This window comes from Lutjanus erythropterus, chromosome 14 (assembly GCF_056507025.1).
Source record: "Lutjanus erythropterus isolate fLutEry1 chromosome 14, fLutEry1.hap2, whole genome shotgun sequence".
NCBI lineage: Eukaryota > Metazoa > Chordata > Actinopteri > Lutjaniformes > Lutjanidae > Lutjanus > Lutjanus erythropterus.
This window is the reverse complement of record NC_139330.1, coordinates 17869489-17892623: the sequence shown is the minus strand read 5'-3', so window position 1 is coordinate 17892623 and position 23135 is coordinate 17869489. Positions and strand designations below refer to the sequence as shown.

Sequence of the window (23135 nt, the reverse complement as noted above, 5' to 3'; positions counted from 1 at the left end):
TTTAGAAAATAGGCTCATTTGCTGTTATTGAGCGTTTGAGGTATTGTTAGGTGGATTCTGTTGGACAGAGCCGGGGTATCTGTTTCCCCCTGTTTCCAGTCTAAGTTAACCAGCTGCTTGTGCTAGCTTCATTCTTAGCTTTGGGGAAAAAAGAGTGGTATCAATCTTCTCATGAAATTCTTGCCAAAAAAGCAAACCAGTGTATTCACCTGAATGTAAAACTATTCCTTTATTCCCGTAAGGTAAAAGAATTGAAACTATAAAGTGCATTTAACAGTTGGTCCTGTGTGGTAAACATAGGCTAGATGATATCCAGAATACTTTAAAATTCAAAGTACAGTCACAACAGCCCTACAAGTCTTGTTTAATTCAAAACCAAATACAAAAAGCGAAACATTGGCAGCATTGCTAAATAATGCACATGGTTCTAAAATGAGAGATAGCTTTGCTCGGGGACGAGTCACGGTAAGAGTACTTATAAATAATGATCAGAATCTTTTTCTGCGTCTGATGTCATGTGGTCACAGCTCATCATGTATGCATTGAATTTCTTACTCCTGCACCTTTACTTAGTAATGCAGCGACTGAGCGTAATGACAGCCAATCAATATCAGTAATGAGGCTCATTCACAGGCACGACAAATACAAACTGGAAACTACAAATAATCCAGTTCCTTTGGGTATTTTATGTCAAGTCGATAGGCGGTCAAGGGAAACAATAATACCCTCTCCTACAGGAAATTTGTATTGAGTTCTCATATACGGTACAATGTACATGTGCAATAAAGTACAAATGAAGAACATTTCTTTTTTTCTTGGAATCACCTAATCAGTGTTTTAAATTGCCATCTTTAGTTACAAAATGATCCAATTTACAGCATAATGGGAAAAAAACATAAATACAAATGACAAGTTTCAGGGAAATGTTAGACTTCTCCTTAAGTTTAATTTCCTGAGGCCTGATGGAGAAGGTGATACTTTTCAATATAAAGATTTCATAAATTATATTGTACCAGTCCTCTTTAGACCCTGTAACTACTTTTCTAGGAGCTACACATTCTGGATTCCCACACAATATTTTGTTTTTAATATTCAGAGATGTTTAATGTAGAATCTGACAAATGAGAGAATATGTGTACAGCACTTGTTTTCAATTAGGTTTTCTTATTGGAAAAAAAACCAAAAACCCGCTAATCCTGCCTGTATGGTGCTAATTATTTACCCTCAGTAACGGATGTGCTGCACGGTTTGAAATCAGTAGCACTCGTGTTCAGTTTTAGCTCATGTTGTGTAGAAAGATGTTTCAGCATATTGTTGGTGCCACCCTGACTTGAAATCATCATTTTACAGACATTACAATTAGCACCGTTTCCGCTTCCTTTGAGAAAGGCATTGGATCGTTTAACGTAATTGTTTTGCAATGTGAATTGCTAAAAAACAAAGAAACAAAAAAAACAAACAAACATGCCAGCATCAATAAAAGGAATTATTAAGCTACATATAATCCTGATGGATCCTACAATTTGGACTGAGATCTCCATCCTTACATGTCAATTTAAGTTTTGTCTTTGTACCTCTCAGAGAAACTAAATAGGAAAATATAGAAAAATCTATTTTATAGCACAAGTTGACTGTCAAAATTTAATTTAAGCTTTATTTAACTAGAAATCCCTTGAGATTGAAATCTCTTTTTTCAGGGAGACCTAGCCAAGACACCACACCAGTTTCAGTTTAATTAGATATAAAAATACAGACAGAAAATATAAGGAAGAGACTAAATCCAGATGAAATAAAACTGTTTCATTTCTGATTTATATGGACTTTTAACATGGCCATAAAATTCCAAGAGGACTAGATTTTTTGGGGGAACATTTACAGGGTAGATATTATGAAATATATAAACAAGTGGGGCATCCATCAGTCTCAGTGGTGATGGATGTTTCCTACTAATGGTGGAGAGTAATGAGAGTAATCTATCTGCACCCCAAACCCCAACTTTTTAATCACACAGCAGTAGTGCTGGCTTTAACTGACGGCTCGATGGAGCAAGTAAACGAAATGCCAAGTGTACCAGCTGCGTTGCTGCAATACTGCAAGTGGACACTGGGAAAGTTTGGTGCTAAGACTAAATGGCAATGACCTGTCAAGTTCATATTAGACAGCTGTGGTTTTGTCTTGCAGTCCCCAGCGAGGTTTCCTGGTTGACAAGTTGCCTGCCCCTTTTTGTGACATCACCCCCATGAAGTCAGATGAATTCAGTTACATGACATCTATGCTAAACCTACAATAAAAGTCCTATTCACCAGACTTTGTTAGAACAGGAAGTAAACAAACTAAAGCAAATCAGGGACACTCGTCTTTCTCTGCCTGAGGAACACTTTTGCATAATGACAGGAAGCCAGTTAATAAACAGGCATTAATAATAACATTATTTAAATTAATCCTTCAAAGAGGCAGGTTTAATTTGTGCTTACTGCTGTTCGCGAGGGAACGTCCACAAGTAGGAATATCTACATCAGGAGTAGACAAACACTTGGAGGCAAAAACTGAAAAATAACAGCATTTAAAGCACACACCTAATGTATTGCATTGTATAGTAAAGATGCAAAATGGTACAAATCTTGTTGTTTTGTCTCAAGATTTACACTTGTTTCTGTGTTTTCTATTCCATTCAGGGTTTTTGGGAGCACCGTTGGTTGTCCTACTCCAGAGCTCCGTACTCTCTGAATAAACCAAATTTAAGCCACATTCATGAAAGCTACTTCAGTGTCCTGGTTTAACCAGTGCAGATTAAGACCTGGACCTGGATTAATCTAAACCTTGTTTGTCAAACTGGCCGTGTTTTCCAATTACTTTAACTTATTATATTATATTGTATTATTAAAATGCAAAGGACATTGCTTAATGGAGTCATGCTTTTTTTGTGAGTTCTTCCCTGCTTAATGTGCCAATATTTAAATAAACCCACAGAGAGTCAGCCAAAAGAGTCTATCTCTCCATTAAGCTGATGTTCAAAACACAGGCTCTTTGAAGTTGGTGTGTAAAGTGTTAATGGTTTGACAAAAAAAAAGAGTGTGTCTCAGCAAAAGTTGCCAAACATCACAGTTTCTCCTGTCGCCCCCTTGAGAGTGCAGGTCTGTTTCTGCTTCCTCCAGCAATAAATCAAAACCTAAATGGAACGCTGTCCCAGCTCCAACTTCAGGCGACGCAAGCGCATGTAGCCAAAATGCACTCAGGGCTGCAGGTTTTCCAGATAAACACAGGGCACAGATGACAAGAGGGATCAGAGGCTACATGCTGGGACAGTTCCTGTAGACATGGCACTTTATTTCTTCCTTTGTTAAAATCATATTGTCTGAATGCAACACCACCCCACTTTTCATGTCACCCACAATGATAAAAACATGAGGCAACCACGACTGTTACTCTACGGCTTCAACCCAACATTTCAGTTGTCTCAGTGAGATGGACCCTGCCCACAACAGCATGTTGTTGCTATAGCTACAGCCTGACAAACACAACCCAGGGACCCTTTTACCCCTTCCTGAATTAATTAACAACATGAGCATATTCAAAAGAGTGTGTAGAAGAAGGTTTTATGTGAGCTAATTCAGGTGTAAATAATGAAGTGCTTCATAATTGCTCTGGTTATTTTCACACCAGTTATTGAAACAAATAGTTCTTTGGACTGTAAAATTGTTTGCTTTTTTCTTTCTGATTTACTCCAATCCACCTCCGATTAAAGCAAATTGTTCCAGAAAAAAAAAAAAAAAAATCCATTCTTAACAATCCATTTGGTAGTAGATTTATTATACATGAATTACATAGCCTGAGGCTGGCCAGCCTATAACAGCTCTCTCAGGCCTGTTTGAATTGTAAAACACAGGACCTGTCACGCTTTATTTCCTCCCCTCTGTTTTACTTTTTTTTTTCCAATGACATGCCACAAGTAATGTTTTACCTCTAACAGAGCAGTGTAGAAGCTTAAGCTTAGTTAAGCGGTAAATTTCCCATCCAGAGTGCAGAGACACACTGAAGGAGCAGAGCTGTGACCATGAAAGCACACATGGACTAATGCATGTCAAAGACTGGGTTCATAGGGATACTCACTCCAAACAATAGGTGTACTCAGGCATAAACATTTTACATGCAAACACGCACACACCACACTGACTGAAGCGTCTGCATTGTCTGTAATTTGAAGGTGTTACAGTGGCGCCATCATCTGCACTTGCAGTGAATTACAACATTTAGGACTGACCCTGCAGGACTGTCATAGTACTGCTGCCTCAGAGCAGAAAATATATTATATGTGGCAACTAAAATCCATAAATCCATGGACAAATATTGTATGTGTCACACACTCCCATTTATATAAACCAGTTTTACCAGTATAAACAATTTTTAAGTGGGTGTAGAGAGCATTTCCAAACAGGCAGAAACTCTTTCAACATATATAACACATGATCCGTATTGAGAAATTATTTTTTAAGTACTTATATTACTTTATTTTTGTTCTAAGATTAATTTTATACATGCAGCTTAGCTTCCAAAGTTACAGTTCATCATAACGAAAGAAACAAAGCATAGGGGAGATATGCACACATTTTTATATACATTATATAGTTGTTATATTCATATCTTTACATATATCTTTATATACAAATATACATATAAACAAGTCTGGGCATACATATTAAATACAAGAAGTGGTCATGTTTGATGTCGGATGCTTTGATTCTGAATAAATCATTTTCATCTTGACTGAGATCATTTTGAGGTTTTAACAGTGTTACATGCTCTGCTTTTAGATACAAAGTTGGATGCAGTACAGTGAGTGTACAAAAGAAAATTCTTTACCCTTAGACACATAAGTGGATTAAAATGACTCAGTGGGTTTGTTTCCTTGCAGTATCTTTGTAATGAAAATGAGTTTCACTGAGAAGCCACATGTTTATGGTCGACATAGATGCCAACATATATGCTGATTATCACCAATTTTGCATTCCTGAATGTTTTGAGAGTAATATAAAACTGCTATTTAAGTGATATTTAATTTTGTTTTAATTTTATGCCTCCATTTATATGGATTAATTCTAATTTATGTTACATATAATATAGTGATGTTGATTTGAATTATTATTTTAGAAAGCAAAAAATGGTGCCAAGTAATGTCTAAGAAACACCTTTAAACCACCACTTGGATGTCTTTATAATATTATGGAGGAAACATTTCTGAGTAATAAACCTTTGTCAGATTTCCTGCAGTAATTCATGTGAGGTTCAGCTGTTTCTCCTCACAAAATGCCTCTGGGTTTTGTTGATGCTGCAGTATTTTTGAGTTTGACTCACACTTTTGGGAAAAATGTCAGGACTAATGATTTTCTTTAAGATAAAGGTCAAATAAATTGTATTCAGTGGGGGTGAGCTTTAGTGTGCATCAAGTCTTATTCATTTAGGATAACCACATTTTATAATACCTGCATTTGACCAGCAGCATTTTAACTGCATACAATAGACCTCTATACTCCCATGTCTAAAACACTTGAAACACAAAGATTTAATTCAGCTCAATTAAGTCAGACCATAAGAGATTATGGAATACTGTTATTTTAAATTATCCTACAACAACTTAAACCACATACTGTAAACACATCTTTTATCATCCTTAATTGTCTAAATTTGCTCTGAGCCAGAAAACACCCTTGTGCCAGACAATCATCTTTTTCAGTGATTTTTTGTTTTTTAATGAAATAAATGCTGATTTCTGTCAACGTTGTCAGATTGTTACAAACACATCTACAAATACTGTAGCTGTCATACCCTCCCATTTACATAAACCAGTTTTACCAGTATAAACAAGTTTTAAGTGTGGTTATAGAGAGTTTGGGCATTTCTACTTCCACACACAAATAAACTTTTGTGTGCAGCAAGTCTTCGTTTTGGATAGTCACATTTTATTTTGCCTGCATATGACCCATTTATTTTCTGATTTCTTTACTCCTCTCTGACAGTAAACTGAATATATTTGGGCTGTAGACAATTCAAGACAAGTGAGGATGTCATCTTGGTCTTTGGAAAACCATGACAACATTTTCTGACATTAATTGATCGATTAAGAAAATAAACGACAGATTGATTGACCATGAAAATAGTTATTAGTTGGAGCTCTGCTTCCATATTTAACAAACCTGAAACACTATTTCAGTTCAAGGAGATCACACCAATAAACGATGGTGGTGTTAAAGTTTGATCCTCAGCAGGAGAGGAAAGTTTTTGAGAGGTGGGGGAGGGTCTGTAGGTGCGTGGCCTACGTGTCTAAAATCAGGAGTTCCTCCAGTTTGGGTTGACCACTTTTGTAAATCTCTACAATTCAGATTCTCTCCTAAAAATGACAAATGTCATACTCTTACAAACATGAAAATAATAATAACGACGACCGTGAACGGCCCCATCTCATATTAAAATACACTTGCTCACATTTAACCAAATTATTGACACCGTGTGAAACAATTAACACACTGAGCCTAAATTCCTGAATACCACAGCATCTGACAAAAAGACTGAGATCTATTTTGTTAACTTCGGAGGTGAAAAAAAAATGACTTAAAATGCAAAAATGTCCAAAATTCACAGTCAGCACTCACATTTCCGATCATTTACAGACAAAACACGAGGCCTACGTGAGATACGTGTCAGTCTGAGCCGCCTCTCGCGTCAATGAATCTTTCCACATTACTGCTCTTTCATCATTTCTTTTTGTCCAGAAAAACAGGGGGGTGTGTCTGTTTTATTGCTTCATGGCACCGGCCGATCATTGTTTAGTCCTGTTTGGCTGTTTGATTTCATATTTGACGGTCAAAAATCACTTTTTTAAAAAAGATAACCCTGTCTTGAAAAGTTTGGATGGGGGTCGATCGCCTGCAGGGGTCCGGAGGACGGAGGGGGCTGGCCTTTGCCTCATCAAAGGGATCAGAAATGTTACCAGGCAGGGTAGAGAGCTGGGAACGTGAGCTGACACCTCATTGGCTGAGAAATACAGTGGGCGGGGCTTTCTGGCTGGGGTATTTAATGCTTTGTTCCATTGTTGCATTCTGTTTTCCAGCTGGTCTGGCTTAGGAGGGGCTCCCTCACTGCTGGAGAGGACACCACTGCACTTTTTCTTTTTAAACAATCGCTTTTTTTTTGTTTGTTTGCAAATATGTCTTTTTCTTGCAATCACTCCCTGGACGGCAGCTTTCCTCCGTCTCCAGCGGAGGACAGGGGCTCAAAGAGGCTGTCCTGGAGCAGTCTGCTGCAGAGACTCTCTGAGCTGAAGGGGATCAATCAGAGGGTCACAGCAGCAGACCAGCAGTGCAGCAGCAGTGAAACTGGTGAGTGTTAAAGCCTTTTGTCTCATGAGGCTCTATTGCTTTTTTTTTATTTGGGTTGATTCACACTGTAACTAAGGAGTATCTCAGTTTTATTTTAAACTGTGTTCTTGCACTTATTAAATTGAGAGAACAATGGACTGACAAAGCATATGAGGGAGGCAGATGCTTTTACTGATGTACTGTCAAATTAGACAAAAATTAGGAATGATTTGTTTTTACTAGACAGTAGTTATACCATAATTATACAATATATACCTAATTTTACACTAATCAGATGCAACAGGCTGTACTTTTATCAAATGAGACAAAAACTATGCATGTTCTTTATTAGGCAGTATTAGACACTTATTGTACTTAATTAGGGGTATAAGGGACAAATTAAACATAACTGTACTGTAAACTAAAATGTATTGTTTTCCACAGGCCCCTATTCGACTTTCTTAGAGAGTAATTAGAGACACATTATAATAGAACTGTACTGTAAACTAAAGTGACATATCTGCCTCTTACATGTACAATATGAACCAGATCTACAAAGTAAAGGACAAAATTATAGAGGTGGAGGAATATTTTGGCTTCTCTGCCAGTTGTATTAGAACAGCAAAAGAAGGTGTGTCTCAAGTAGGAGATTTCTCTCTCTAATTGTAGAAAATAATGCACTTTAGCATACAGTGCAGTTCTGGTGTAATGTGTCCCTAATTATCCTTTAATAAGGGTCTAATAAAGAACATATTATCTCTAGTTTTTGTCTAATCTGAAGTTGGCTTGTTATGTCTTGTTAGTGAATTGTAAAATAAGTGTGATCTTTCTTTATTTTCCCACAGTGAATCTACCAGACAAGACTTTAACCCTGTGTTCTTTTGTTTTAGGATCTGTGGCAGACATGTCCCTGTCAGACTCAGACAGCAGTTTCTTCTGTTATCCCCTGGAGGAGACCTTGGCTACAGAGGTTGTAGCAACCATTGCACAAAGCCTCAACGAGGCATCCGACACCCTAGGCTGCTCCAAACTCATCCTACCTGACTTTCTACTGCACAATATCAGCCAAGAGCTGCTCCACCTGGCTTACAGCGAGCCCTGCGGCCTCAGGGGAGCTCTAATTGACCTCTGTGTGGACAGAGGGGAGCAGGGCTCCCTGTGCACTGTGGACCAAATAGCAGTGGATGCCACCCTGGTCCCAACTTTTCATGTGACCCTGGTGCTGAGGCTGGAGTCCAGTGGACTGTGGCCAAAGGTTCAGAAGCTCTTCAAGGGAAGCACCTCACCGCAGACATCTGGCAGGCACCATAGCACTCTAAGACTGAGCACGAGCTTCAGGGCCATCAAGAGGAAACTGTATTGTTCAGGGGAGCTGCTGATAGAGGAGTGCTGCTGACCAAGCTGTCCCTGATAAGTCGAACAGAAGACGTACTTTTAAACAAAGAAGACGGGTTAAGCATTGTCTTCGTTTTTAGACAATATCTTGACTTCAAATTGCACTGATAGGATGGTCCTGAAATAACACATGCAGTACGTGTCTTTGTTGGTGTATTTTGTGTGTATCATGGTTTACCTGGAATCAACTTGTGTCTCATGGCAGCTACTCACCTGGTTACAGGTGACTCAACAATGAAGACTCATGTTTGAACCTGAGTCGATGTCTTTCCAATGAATGTGAAGTCCGTAAGGGAGTGGCTTATGTATTTGATAGTCAAATATGACCTGAAACATTGGTGTTTTGTATTTTCCACTACTTAAAGAACATGAAAGAATAAATTATTTTCTATTAATTTGCTGTGAGAGTTTTCTTCTATTCTAACTTGTAAGGAATTGAAAACTTGTACAAAGAGTGTGCCTGTGTGTTTGTAGCCAAACTAGCTGTGTGGCTCTAGGGATGGCAGATTGGATCAGTTGGCCCACTGCTCTGGTTGAGACTTAAATATCTCAACAACTATAAGACGGATCTGCACAAACATTCCTGGTTCCATGATGATGAATCCTGTTGTCCTTAGTGGAGCTCTGACTTTTCCTCTCGCACCAGCAGCAGGTTCACATTTGTTTAGAGTGAAATGTCTCAACCATTAGATATCCATGTAAAAAAGATCCACCTAAAGAAAATTCAGTGTCAGTTTATGCTAAATGTTTCACCACTTTACTTTGCTACCAGACAGCTTTTTATGATAAGAACACACAAATATTTCCTAACCATCCAAACTTCATAGGTGAAATCAGTTATTCTACTTTGCAAAAACACAGGAGTTGCTGTTCTACCGCTGCCTCAGTACTTTCTGCTATTTCAGTGAATCTGAACAATCTTTTAAAAACACAGTCACACAACATACTTTGTTTTCTGAACAAATACCAGCAAAACTAATGACATCAGTCTCTGCTGACCTGTATGGTTATTGCTCATTAGGAAAAGTTAGCATGCTAACTAAAGATGCCTGTTTAGTATCACCATATTAGTGATGTCATTGTGAGCACAATAGTATTTAGCTCAAAGCAACACTGTGCCGAGCTACAGCCTCACAGTCTGTCTTAGTCTTGCTGTTAAGAGAAAATATGCACCAGTCAATCATTGGACAAATTTAATTCAAATAAACTTTCATACAATCTTAGCATGTTAATTTAATAAATATGGTTTTACTTTTATTTGTGCAACGATTTTCAATACTTATGATCCAACAGGCTACAAGCAAATCCACATAATAACATTATAGTAAATGATATTAACTCCAATAAACCCTGCACTGTTAAAAGTAAAATGAATATTTACAGTATGTCACAGAAGTGAGTACACCCCTCACGTTTCAGCAACCATTTTATTTTATCTTCTCAAGGGACAATACTATAGAAATGAAACTTGGATATACTTTAGAGTAGTCAGTGTACAGCTTGTATAGCAGTATGGATTTTCTATCCACTGAAAATTGCTCAACACAGCCATTATTGTCTAAATAGCTGGCAACACAAGTGAGTACACCCGTAGTGATACCTGTACATGTCGTTCAAACCTGCAAAGCCACCTGTCCTATTCATCATGTTCATGTTTTTGCCTGCCTGAATGAACCATACAAATTTGCATGTCATGGATTAGAGCTGTTAAATTTGGTGCTTTGGGTACAATTCTCTCATATTGGCCACTGGATGTTCAACATGGCACCTCATGGCAAAGAACTCTCTGAGAATGTGAGAAATAGAATAGTTGCTCTCCACGAAGATGACTTAGGCTATAAGAAGATTGCCAACACCCTCAAACTGAGCTACAGCACTGTGGCCAAGGTCATACAGCGGTTTTCCAAGACAGGTTCCACTCTGAACAGGCCTCGCCAGGGTCGACCAAAGAAGTTGAGTCCTCGTGCTCTGCGTCATATCCAGAAGTTGGCTTCAAAAAAACAGATGCATGAATGCTGCATGCATTGCTGCAGAGGTTGAAAAAGCGGGAGGTCAGTCTGTCCGTGCTCAGAACATACGCCGCACACTGCATCAGGTCTGCATGGCCGTCGTCCCAGAAGGAAGCCTCTTCTGAAGCTGGCTCACAAGAAAACCCACAAACTGGGCAAAATTACTGGAACCATGTCCTGTGGTCTGATGAGACTAAGATGAGGTCTTGTTTGGCTCAGATGGCGTCCAGCATGTGTGGCGGCGCCCTGGTGAGGAGCACCAAGATAATTGTGTCTTGCCTACAGTCGAGCATGGTGGTGGTAGCGTCATGGTCTGGGGCTGCATGAATGCTGCCGGCACTGAGGAGCTGCGGTTCATTGAAGGAAACATAAATTCCAACATGTACTGTGACATTCTGAAGCAGAGCATGATCCCCTCCCTTCGGAGACAGGGCCGCAGAACAGTTTTCCAACATGATAACGACTCCAAACACACCTCCAAGATGACAACTGCCTTGCCGAGGAAGCTGAAGGTGAAGGTGATGGAGCGGCCAAGTATGTCTCCAGACCTGAACCCAATTGAGCACCTGTGGGGCGTCCTCAAGCGGAAGGTGGAGGAGCGCAAGGTGTCTAACATCCACCAGCTCCGTGATGTCATCATGGAGGAGAGGATTCCAGTAACAACCTGTGCAGCTCTGGTGAACTCCATGCCCAAGAGGATTGAGACGGTTCTAGATAACAATGATGCTCACACAAAGTATTGACACTTTGGACGCAATTTGGACATGTTCACTGTGAGGTGCACTTGTGTTGCCAAGTATTTAGACAATAATGGCTGTGTGTTGAGTTATTTTCAGAGGACAGTAAATCTACACTGCTATACAGGCTGTACACTGACTAAGTTATATCCGAGTTTCATTTCTGTAGTATTGTCCCTTGAGAAGATATAATAAAATGGTTGCTGAAATGTGAGGGGTGTCCTCACTTTTGTGACATACTGTACATCGGAACTATAAAAATTACACACTTTTCCTTGTGAGTGGCTCAGACGTCTGTCTATGAGAAGGCCATGAGGTTTCTCAAAAATGTTAAAAGGAAAACAAAAAGACTGGGACAGAGAAAGCTTATCTTAGCAGCTGTGTTTACCGTTCAAATAGACAACTATGCTCTTACTTTCCACCGTGACGCCAAGCGGACTCCCACCGTCCTCAAGACACTAGAGTAAGAAAATGTCAGCAGTCAACTCAAAGCTTCTCACAGTTCTACAGGAAGTCAATCTACACAAGGATGCAGAGAGGTTCCCTGATGAGGTCTGCTGCCCACCGCACGTAAGGCATGTTTGATTCTCTTGGTTTGCTGCAGAAATATGCTCCAATTTGAGTGGGCTCTGACCGATTTCTTCTAATAGATTCAAGTACCAATGAACCTAAGAAGAAGAAGAAAAAAATCAATGTTAGTCATGCAGCATGGAAAAAAGTTTTAGTGGATTCCTGTACACGCACAGATAACGTCACACAAGATCAGTATCAGTGGAACATCTCCAAAAAAATGCATCATACTCAAACTTTTCATGTTTTAGCAAATAACTATGACTCTGAATGCTTTATCTTACTTCATCATTTATCAAATTACACACAGGGTTTCTACACATTCTCCATTTCATAATCCCATAATTCCCCACACTTCTCTGTTACAATTGTTGCTTCCCACATGTTGGAGATCTCTGCCCAAAGAGCAGATAAACTAACCCATTATTTTCCCTTTACATATTGAATAAATATTATATTATACCTCACCCCATATGGTTAGTCTCTTTCATAAACATGAACAAAAAAAGTTGGAAAAAAGTTAAATAACTTAATTTTTATGGCATCTGTGCAGTCATGTTTATTCACTGTGTCCATGAAAATGACAATGAATGCCATAAAGATATGAGTCCTTATGCAGAACTGCATAGCTCATAAATGTAGTATTTGGTTGTTGTTGATGCTATGTACAGTTTATTAGGTTGATACATGTATCTCCAAATTTGATACTATAATGATACTTGGGTGCAGATTTCATGTGTATTGTGATTCAATGTTCCGATTTTTTTTTTTTTTAACAGCAGACAACAGGGTTGAATCACACTTCTTAAGACTGTATTTCACAACTAATGTTTCCAAAAACAATGAACATCACAGGTGAAGTCAGTGTTGCCGAGTTTTATTTCATTACTATATTGTATATGAAACTAGTAAATAAAATCCTTTTTGAAATAAACTTCCTGTTCATCAAGGTGATGCCATAAGAAAATAATAATAAAATAAAACATTAGGCCAAAATTGGCTTTTTTTAACCTACTGAGAACGTTGAGTTTTAGGTTTGACCCTTTGAGGTTGCTGTAATCAGTGTGGAGAGTTGAAGCTAGATTGAGTTAGCAATGTGAAGTCAGCAGTAATCAGTTCACTTCCACAGAGTGGAGGACATATATGCCTGCAAGTCTGAGCAAATATTTTGAACACATTGAGTAAAATGGACCTTTTTGTTGATAAAAATTGATTCAGGAATTGTAAGAGATTCACAACATCACATTTCTCCCAGCCCCTACAGTATATACAAACATATTGTTGCATTTTCTTTTACACTTGGGTCAGAGATGTGTTGCAGGATGTGACATTCAGGTGTAAAGGCGGCTCTGCGTAGGAGCATGTGTTCAGTCACAGACCATACTTCATACTTTACTTTATACAACATCAGGTTCACTCTCAGTGGTAAACATCTGCTCCAAATGCCACGAAAAACACTCTGCTTGTGTTATCACTTTCTTTTTTTAAAACTTCAGAATTTTATATTTCAGAAAACAGAATAGAGACGATAGTCGGGAAACACATTTTGTTTTTGATACTCTGTTTTCTTGTTTCCATACTTTTCCAGAAATGGAAATGACTAAAGTCAATACTTTTCTATACTGCATAGGAAACCTGCATGGAATATGTTTTTTTTTAATGCATTTCCTAGCTTCGCAGCAGCCATAAGTTTCAGTGAATTTCAGTATTGAGAAGCGACTTGTAGAGACCTGAACCTTTATCAAGATCAAGGTAATTACTGGCAGTCACCAATCATTTATTGATGCCTTTTTATTGCTCAAAGTTCTGTGACTACATTGTAAAGCAGTTGTGAGCAGGGCCTGTTTTAAAAACTCTTTGGTGGTGTAGTTAATGTGCCTGTGGGAAACTCTGACATCTGAGATAACACAGCTGACTCCCTAATATCAGGTGTCAGTCCCTGCTTGCAACTGCATTAGCATGTGTCAATAAGTTACAGCTGACTAAATGCTCGCAGTAATGTATTACATACCGGAAGTAAGTCATCAAAAACATCTGTGTGTTTTGAAAAACTGTCAACTGCAGTGAAGCGTGGGTGTGATGTGCAGATAGTGGGATTAAAAAAAAAAAGCAGAACACTGGAGCCTTTAAAATGCACGTACTATATACAGATACAGTGTGATGTCACTTATGTTTGCGACAACTTACCTGTATGTGTGCAAGTGGTTTTTATCCATCCAATATAACCTGAATCTCAGATAGTCTGGAACAGCTGGGAGTCCCCATTCTCTGTGCCCTTTGGTACAACTCAGAATCCCCAAAGTAACGAGCACGATACAGTAAGCCTTCCTCTGAAAGCACAGGAGAAGACTATGTCAGCAAGCCAGGTCGCAATCAACAACTCTAAAAATATTAAATCATACAGTTAAAGCGTTAAACTAATGAGCAGAGGATTTATCAGGAACAATAACCTTAAAAATGTGAATATTTTCTGTTCTTTCTTTCTGTCTTTTATGAAAACAAACTGAACATCTTTGGGACTGTTGGTCAACAAAACAGGCAATTTAAATAATTAAACCTGTTTACAACATTTCACCAGGTAAACAGGTTAACTGGTAACAGGTGGTAGTATCTTGACTGTGTATTAAGGGAGTATCCTCAACAGTTTAAGAAAATTATTTCTCAACACACATCTACAATCCATAATATTAAGAGATTCAGAGGATACAGAGGAATCTGTGATGGTATGGGGGTGTGTTTGTACCCATGGCATCATGGGTAACTGTCAAATTTATGAAGGCCCCCACTACTGCTGAAAGGAACATACAGGTTTTGACGCAACATATGGTACCATCCAGACAATGCCTTTCAGGGACATCCCTGCTTATTTCAGCAACTCAATGCCAAGTCACATTCTGCACGTTTTACAGCAGCGTGACTTTGTAATAAAAAAGCTTAAGTGCTAAACTGGCTTTTCTGCAGTCCAGACCTGTCTACCACTGAAAACGTGTGGCGCTTCATGAAGTAAAGAACACAACAACAAAGACCCTGGACTGCTGAGCATCTTAGGTTGTATATCAAGCAAGAATGGGAAAGAATTTTACATTCAAAACTTCAACAATTAGTGTCCAAACGTGTACTGAGTGTTGTTGTCCCCGTCCCAACATTTTTGCAACCTGTTGCAGGCATATTTACAAAAACAATCAAGTTTATCAGTTTGAACAATATCTATCATCACTGCACTCTGTTTTTATTGACATTTTACAGTGTCCCAGCTTTTCTGAAATTGGGGTTGTATGTAAAAATAGGCTTTTTATGTGCAATTTTCACTATCTTCTGACATTTTTAACTGATAAGGTTGAAAAAAAAGCTCATTAATTGAAAATCAAAATAATTATCTGACATAGCTCTGCTGTAAACTTACTCTGCTGCTTCTCCTTCCAACAGTTGTTTCTGAGGTTGGAGATATAGTCTTCTTCTACACTTCTCTCAACATTCTTCAGGTTATTCCCAGAATATTCTTCATTGAAACGGTCTCCAACATAGAAAGGCACCTTCAGGTTTGATGTATGCCTTTTGTGAATATGTCCAGCTGACCTGATGTATAGAGAAGATAAAATAACTGAGAGTGAGGCGGATGTTTACACATTTTCACACAATTTCAGAGTGCTCAATGAGTGGCGAACCACTTACGGGCGGTAGCTAAGGCTGTAGGGAGGCTGAGTGACCATCATCTGGCTGAGAGCAGAAACAATGATGAGGATTAAGATGGGCATCAGCTGGACAAACAGAGCCAGACCTCCCTGTTCAGAAAGAAAAAAAAAACACACAGTACATCAGCTGGTGTAAAACTCAAGTGTAATTAAACTATTGCAGGCAGGACTTACATCTCTCTGCTGTTCTCTTCTTTCTTGCCTATTATGATGTGCAAAGTGCATTCTTCCATTTCTGTAAACGTGTACGTTACCTGAAAAGAAGTGAAAAAAGAAATAAAGAAAAGTGAATCAAAGTGCAATCATTTAGGACACCTTCAGTCATTTTATTTCTGCTGGCTCAATCTTTGAATCCAGTAATAGAGGGTTACATGTTGCAAAAGAAAATTCTGAGTCTGTCCCATGTTTCCTTGCTCAACTTTTCACTTTTAATCCAATCTTAACCTCACCAGTTCACAAAGCACTACTGAGCATACACTTATACATTGTAAAAAACAAACAAACAAACAAAAAAACTCTATTCGGACCCAGATAAGATAGAGCCTCACTTTCTTAACGAATCTGCATACATTCATACAGACCCTTACGCTTCTGTTTTTAATCTGAGCTAATCCTCCAACGTCATACACAGTACCTGGAAATTAGATATTTTATTATTATTTTAATTATTTGGTTAGACTGATCTATTTTCAGGATAAAGCCATTATAGTACACACATTACATTACACTGCTGTGCAATAGAAGGAGCAATTAGGAGGAAATGGTGGGAAATAACTACTAAGCAGCCTGTATTTTCACTCCAATAAATCACAGGGATGCAAACAAAACAACTTGTAAACGATATTCTGTCTGTTAAAGAGTTTTGTCATATTGCTCGTAAGATGTTAATGATAAAATAATGGCAATATAAGCTGAGCTTGGGGAATGTGGAAAGAAAGGGCGGTCAAACAATAAAGAGATTCACAAGGCTGAAAAGCCAGTCAGACAGCTCTGTCTTGCTGACTCTGACCAGAGAATGATCACTGATAACAGCTGAATAGAGCAAGTTGTGCAAGTCACAGTACTAAAACTACAGATAATGGCTACACACAGCCAAAGACTGCTGGCTTGGTGTGTCAGGAAGAGTTTTCAGAGCAGTCCCTCTAAGCAAATTCATTACATGGAGACAAACTTTAAAACGCTGAGTAAGCTGACTTTAATACCATATCGGCATGTTGTGTACTGACTGCTGCTTGGAAGGTAGAAAGCCAATCTAAAGTCAGTCACACCAGTCTTTTATTTTAAACACTCAGGTGAAGAAGACGGCTTGCTTTTGCAGTAAATGCATTACTGAGGCATTTAAACATGTTACTAAAAACACAAAAAACAAATAACTCCAGGTTCTTGATAGCATTGCATCAATAGACAACCACATCCTGACTGACCCTATACTCGCCTGACCTCTACTTACTTGATGGGAAGCCTCCACCAAAGAACATGTTGAAGAGGTCCTCAGGTGAGATATCTGCTTCAAAATCACGATGGTGTCTGTGTCTGGTTGGGTGTGATCTCTCCTCTCCATACTGATCATACTGCCTTCGTTTCTCAGCGTTACTCAGCACAGCGTAGGCATTACCAATAGCTGACAGAGACAGAAAACCCACACAAATTTGCACTCAGCAAATGCACATTTACATATCATAGAAAATGGATATTACTTTTAATTTACCTTTAAATGCCTCTGTGGCTCCAGGTGCGTGATTTTTATCTGGGTGAAATTTCAGAGCCAGTTTTCTGTAAGCCTTTTTCAGATCGTCCTCAGAGGCTGTCTTTTCAACTCCCAGAATTTGGTAATAATCTTTACAGCTCTTAATCCTGCAGCAAAAAAATAGAAAATGTTGTCAGAACAAAAACCAACCAAACAACAAACACTGGAAACAAAACATATAAATTAATTCACTGAAATATTAATGTCACATCACATCATACACAGACAAACACCTGTCCATTGATGAGCTACTATATGATAATTCTGAGATTATTACATTCAATTTGTGCACTTTTGTAGCATTTCTGACAATGCAGTTTGCTCTCTAAACTCTGAACAACAGCAGTGAATGGTCATCCAGCAAAAAGTGTAATCTGGATTTATTTTGTGTAACTTGCCTTAATCTTCAACAAAAATCCCAATTAATATATACAACTCTATCTGTTGTCTGCAATGTCATGTCAGATTGTGGTTTCCATACCATCACCATGCAAAGGATCTTCTCTCACTAAAGGAAGAGCTAAAATGTATTTATTTGACTGCTCCAGCTGGGTGACATGGACATCAGTGATTCAAGGTGACTGCTCATTACACACTGACAATAATGATATTTTCTCAAAAACCACAACTCCCAGATCGACTATGCAATAGAGTATGGCTGCAGAATTAATCAAAATATTATCAAAAATTCACAATATGGCTGATGCAATATCCAAATCAGAGAAGCTGTGATTTTTGGATACAGAGAAAATGTGTGATGAAACGTCATCATAATCAAGCACTGTAGTGCTGCAGAGATGATCTCATCAACAAATCTTCTCCAGATGCAACAAACACATAAACACATTTTTTTGGTACAGACCCAAACAAATGTTCCATATTGTTTTTTGTAGAGTTTTTTTTTCAGTGAAAATGAAAACTGCTGCAAAAATGATCATTCCCTCTCATTGTGAATTATATTGCAATTGCAATATCTGTCAAAATAATCAACTATTGTGCAGCCCTTCTATGGAGTATAACCAAAGTACCATCACATAGTTGTTTAATATCAAAGTACTATAAAATTAATTGCAGAGTCAAAATTATTTCATTTCAGCTTAATAAAGTGAACGATTCCTGGTTTATTTACTCCTCTATGACAGTAAATTGAATAGTTTTGGTTTGTGGACAAAATACATATGATGAAATCATCTTGGGCTTTGGGACACACTGATCGACATTTAAAAGACCAATCAACTAATGAATTAATCAAGAGAATAGTCGAGACATTAACAGACCTTAAAAGTAGCTTGTTAGTTTCAGCCCTAGTACTAAGTAAAACATTTAGTGTCATATGATTTAGTCAGCTCTACAATGTCATTTATAGTGGTAACGTTATTACTTAATGAAAAAAGCAGATCCTTGTGAGCACTGACTTTCTGACAGCTTCCAGCTGCTCTGCAGTGTATGATTTGGCCGAGTCTGTGGCCCCCTGTGCGGACCCATCTGCCTCCTCTCCGTGGCCTCGGTGCCTCATCGTAGGTCCATCTCCATTCACAGGACCGCCATTCTCATCTGGAGGCTTTCCATTCTGCGCCAACGACTCCAATAAGTCTATAAAGAAAGTAGAGATACATTATTCAAGAATGCCACCTGAATCTGCTTCCCAATTATGTATTTCTCTAGCATAATAAGCTAACGGCTAGCACTGTAGCTGCTAGCATGGACGTCACGGATGTACATGCCAATAGCGAATAAACAAACATCAATTCGTCGCATTAAATCACCAAATATAGTACATAAATCGCGGGTTGGGGGCTTAAAAACTACAAATACCAGTGTCGGCTAGGAGCAGCTGGTGTAATGTTAAGACGGTTATGCTAACGTTAGCTGATTTGGTTTCACAGCGTCGGCCCACCATCTCACATAAAATCCCCGTCGAAAGACACGTTTATTCGACGTACTTTTGGCCTGATCTGTCGGAAACAGGCGCTGGGCCTTCTCCAGAAACTTCCTAGCTTTGTCCTGCTGGTTGTTGCTGATGGCATTTAGGGCTATTTTAATGCACCGCTCCGCTTCGTCCTTGTTTGAGTCCATCGCGACACAGCGGAAATGTTTACTTGCCCCTGGACGCTCGGAGATGACGTTCGACGCCAACGGGCTCGTAAAAAACACGTCACAGCGGTTGACTTGAACCTTCAGCATGCGCTTCACTGGAAAGAAAATACTCTTGTGAATACTTTAAAGGTCAGCTGTTGTTAATTTTATATATGTAGCGTCTTAGTGACACTATTTTCTCTTCTGGACTTTATTTAGGATATGCAAAACAATACAGGGACGAAATATGCAAACGTTTGAGACAAAAAAAATCAAACAACAATGGTGGAAATTAAAACTGCCACAAACCGAATACAACAGGAAACAATAGAGGAGTGTGCTTCGTGATACCCACAGCATCAACGACCTTGATAGCCACTTCTTTGAAAGTCAAAATGACTTTGACGGCTACATGCAGGTCAGTCTTATTCAAACGGATGATTGTGTATACTTTGCGGCAAAACTGTCTGTGTTCAACTAATGACACAGTCCCAGCTGAGAAGGAGAAACCTTCATCAAAGAAAAAGGGGAGAAAACGTCAGAAGAAACCTTCCTGGACTGATAATCTGTCCTGGGAGGAGAGGCTGGCTGATGTGGTCACCCCTCTGTGGAGGCTGAGTTATGATGAGCAGCTTGAGCTAAAGCAAAAGCCTCAGGAGAAGATACTGTCTCAGCTCTCTGGGTTCCTCTCAGGTGATCTACAATCCCCATCACCTGTCAGTGAACTCAGGTTTCCCGTCCTGCCTATTCTGCCATCGCCTGTGAGGGATGGCTATCGCAACAAGTCTACATTTTCTGTCAATAGAGGAGTGGATGGGAATCCAAAAACAGTTGGATTTTACATGGGCACAGGCAGGGAGAGAAACATCGTCTGTGTCAATGGAGACCACCTCCTCAATATGCCGGAGAAGCACAAGCTGGTAGCCAGGTGCTACCAGGACTTCATCCGCCGCTCACCTCTGGAGCCCTGCCTGCTTTTCCACACCGGGGGTCACTGGAGAGAGGTCACAGTGAGGACCAACTCAGAGGGCCACACCATGGCCATAGTGTACTTTCATCCACAGACACTCACTCCAGAAGAGGTGGCGGTCCACAAGGCTGACCTGGTGGATTACTTCACTCGTGGGCCGGGGTCAGTCTGTCAGCTGGACTCACTTTTCTTCCAGGAGAGCACCATGACTCGCTGCACTCATGAGGAGTCCCCCTACCAGCTGCTGCACGGTCAGCCACATATATATGAGGAGGTAAGAAGCACCATCAGGTCAAAATTACAGACAGTCTTTAAGGGGATTTGCATCAGAATCACTTTATTTGCCAAATGCACTACATACACAGGAATTTCACTCTACTTCACTACTGATTTAATGTTACACTTACATAGAGTTGGGGGACTGCAAGAAATAGATTTTAGAAAGAAGTTTCAGGAACACTGGATCCCACAGTTCCTACAATGAAATGTGATACAATGTGGTAGTATCTTCCATTAGACCCTCCTCACCTAATAATCGTCCATTCATGTGTTGTCAGAATAATCAGAAAAATGAGTTCTTGACTAGTGCATGTGATCGCTCACAGTTGAAACAATGACTCAGAAAGTGAAAATGTCATTGCACAACTTGCTTGGTTGTCTGTTGACATCATATACTTATAAACATGACGGGCAACAGAAAATGTTTAGTTTATTTATTCATGTATTGCATATCAATTTTTTCCTCACCTATAATTTGTTATATGGTATTAGGATTTAGCCATTAGTTATTAGTTATTATTAGTTATTCATTAGCATTAACCCTGAGGTCAGGTAAAGCAATGTTTTAACGGTTTACAGGAATGTACTAATGCAGCATCTGTGTTGTTGACTTAAAACCTCATGAGCACATCAAAGTTGGAAGAATGACTTCACAACTTGGGAAATGGGACTAATCCAAGGAGCACAGGAATGCAGTAGAAATGCTCATGTCCTTCAAACTTAACAGGTCATTTGTAATGCAGGCTTTCTGTTACAGATTAGCAGTGTCCAAGCTCAAGCCACGATCGCTGATTACATTTTCTTATATTTGCTATTTCACAGCATGTGTTCAACATGACATTTATATGTAAATTTGGTGTAATCCCTGTAACTCTAGAAACCTTAAACCCATGAATGCCTACATTATATCCGCTGTTCATTTGTTGCTTTGTCATCCACAGGTGCTGGGCTTCAAGTTCCGCATCTCTGCTGATGCCTTTTTCCAGGTGAACCAGGCGGCTGCTGAGGTGTTGTATGGCACAGTGAGGGACCTGTGTGTCCCGAACCACAATGAAAGCGGGGAAAGAACAAAAGTTGGTGGTACTCTCCTTGATGTGTGCTGTGGGACAGGTGCCATTGGTATCACTTTATCTCCCAGAGTTGACAAAATTATTGGTATAGAGCTCATAGAGCAGGCGGTGGAGGATGCTAGACACAACGCAACTCTCAGTAACGTACAGAACTGCGAGTTTATCCCTGGGAAGGCAGAGGTGGTGCTTCCTGGCCTCATGTCTCAGCTGAGCTCTGCAGGTGGAGGCCTTGTGGCAGCTGTGGTAAACCCTTCTCGAGCTGGCCTGCACTACAGAGTAGTTCGCGCTTTACGGAACCAAACTGCAATCCGCAGGCTGGTCTTTGTTTCCTGTAAACCGGATGGAGAGGCCATGAGGAACTTCAGGGAGCTTTGTTGTGCTCCTGACCCACAAAAAAAACTCACAGGAGAGGCGTTTTCTCCAACTCTGGCTGTGCCTGTGGATATGTTCCCACACACTCCTCACTGTGAATTGGTGCTGCTCTTTGAGAGGTAGCAAATATTTTTTGTTTTAGAGAATAGTCAGATATGATCCATCACTCTAAACTATCGTGTAAATGCTAAGCTAAATTTAGTAAGGAGCAACACGCTAAGTAACACAAGTGAGCAGCCTGTGTCACTTGAACAGCAGCTAGAAATTCAGTGATAGCTGTCAGCAGCTTGACATCATGTCATCTGTGTGGAGTTATTATAAAGCCTCAGTCAGCTTTGTTAGGGGAGTACAAACAACACCTCTATTATTCTTACTGGTAGATGAGATTTGTGACCTAATAAATTCCCATTAAAGCTCCAGCTCACCATCAACCTGAGCAAAGATCTAATAATAAGAATAACTGAAAACACCTGTTGTGGTGTTCAGAGGCTGTATTTCTACATTTAATTTAAGTTTCATTCTGATTGTTTGAATGGTTCTGACCAATCAAAAATATTGCTTTAAGTTTTTTGCGTGAAAATGTTTAAATAAAAAGAAGCAGCAGCAGCATTGCATAACTGAGTCAAGTTGCGGGCTGTGTATTTATTCCTTCATGAGAGTACAATATTTGTTTCACAGTTTGAGCATAATGTTTTTAGGTGGCTAGATTAAGCAAAGTGCATCCACACAAATGTGTTACTTATAGCTTATAGCTAATATACTCAAGGTTTCAGTATCGGACATGAAAAAATGGTGAAACTGTCCCTATTTATGTGTGCTGTATGGAAGTGTTTGTAAACATTACAATAATTGCAGCTATTGTGCAT

General features: G+C 39.3%; 3 protein-coding genes across 3 annotated transcripts; 2 read left to right on the top strand and 1 right to left on the bottom strand.

Moving 5' to 3' along the window:
* The first annotated feature begins 7099 nt into the window (after positions 1-7099).
* LOC146315450 (DNA damage-inducible transcript 4 protein-like) lies at positions 7100-9142 on the top strand. Its single transcript, XM_084736572.1, has 2 exons — positions 7100-7373; positions 8243-9142. Exons 1-2 carry the CDS (start codon positions 7202-7204, stop codon positions 8746-8748), a joined length of 678 nt encoding a protein of 225 aa, XP_084592698.1. The 5' UTR covers positions 7100-7201; the 3' UTR covers positions 8749-9142.
* A 781-nt stretch (positions 9143-9923) lies between these two features.
* Positions 9924-19614, bottom strand: dnajb12a (DnaJ heat shock protein family (Hsp40) member B12a). Its single transcript, XM_084735663.1, has 9 exons — positions 19446-19614; positions 18918-19095; positions 17464-17609; positions 17206-17376; positions 15930-16009; positions 15736-15845; positions 15467-15639; positions 14251-14393; positions 9924-12161 (listed from the first exon to the last, which is right to left on the bottom strand). The coding sequence occupies exons 1-8, from the start codon at positions 19576-19578 to the stop codon at positions 14272-14274; spliced, it is 1113 nt and encodes a 370-aa protein (XP_084591789.1). The 5' UTR covers positions 19579-19614; the 3' UTR covers positions 9924-12161; positions 14251-14271.
* An 81-nt stretch (positions 19615-19695) lies between these two features.
* trmt2b (tRNA methyltransferase 2B) lies at positions 19696-22591 on the top strand. Its single transcript, XM_084735662.1, has 2 exons — positions 19696-20822; positions 21769-22591. The coding sequence occupies exons 1-2, from the start codon at positions 19974-19976 to the stop codon at positions 22390-22392; spliced, it is 1473 nt and encodes a 490-aa protein (XP_084591788.1). The 5' UTR covers positions 19696-19973; the 3' UTR covers positions 22393-22591.
* Positions 22592-23135: the final 544 nt, after the last annotated feature.

Coding starts and splice junctions, on each gene's coding strand:
- LOC146315450 (XM_084736572.1), top strand. CDS start 7,202: ATGTCTTTTTCTTGCAATCACTCCCTGGACGGCAGCTTTCCTCCGTCT. Junction 7,374..8,242: donor GTGCAGCAGCAGTGAAACTG/GTGAGTGTTAAA, acceptor CTTTTGTTTTAG/GATCTGTGGCAGACATGTCC.
- trmt2b (XM_084735662.1), top strand. CDS start 19,974: ATGACTTTGACGGCTACATGCAGGTCAGTCTTATTCAAACGGATGATT. Junction 20,823..21,768: donor AGCCACATATATATGAGGAG/GTAAGAAGCACC, acceptor TGTCATCCACAG/GTGCTGGGCTTCAAGTTCCG.
- dnajb12a (XM_084735663.1), bottom strand. CDS start 19,578: ATGGACTCAAACAAGGACGAAGCGGAGCGGTGCATTAAAATAGCCCTA. Junction 15,846..15,929: donor GAAGAGAACAGCAGAGAGAT/GTAAGTCCTGCC, acceptor CTTTCTGAACAG/GGAGGTCTGGCTCTGTTTGT. Junction 14,394..15,466: donor TTGGAAGGAGAAGCAGCAGA/GTAAGTTTACAG, acceptor CTGTGCTTTCAG/AGGAAGGCTTACTGTATCGT.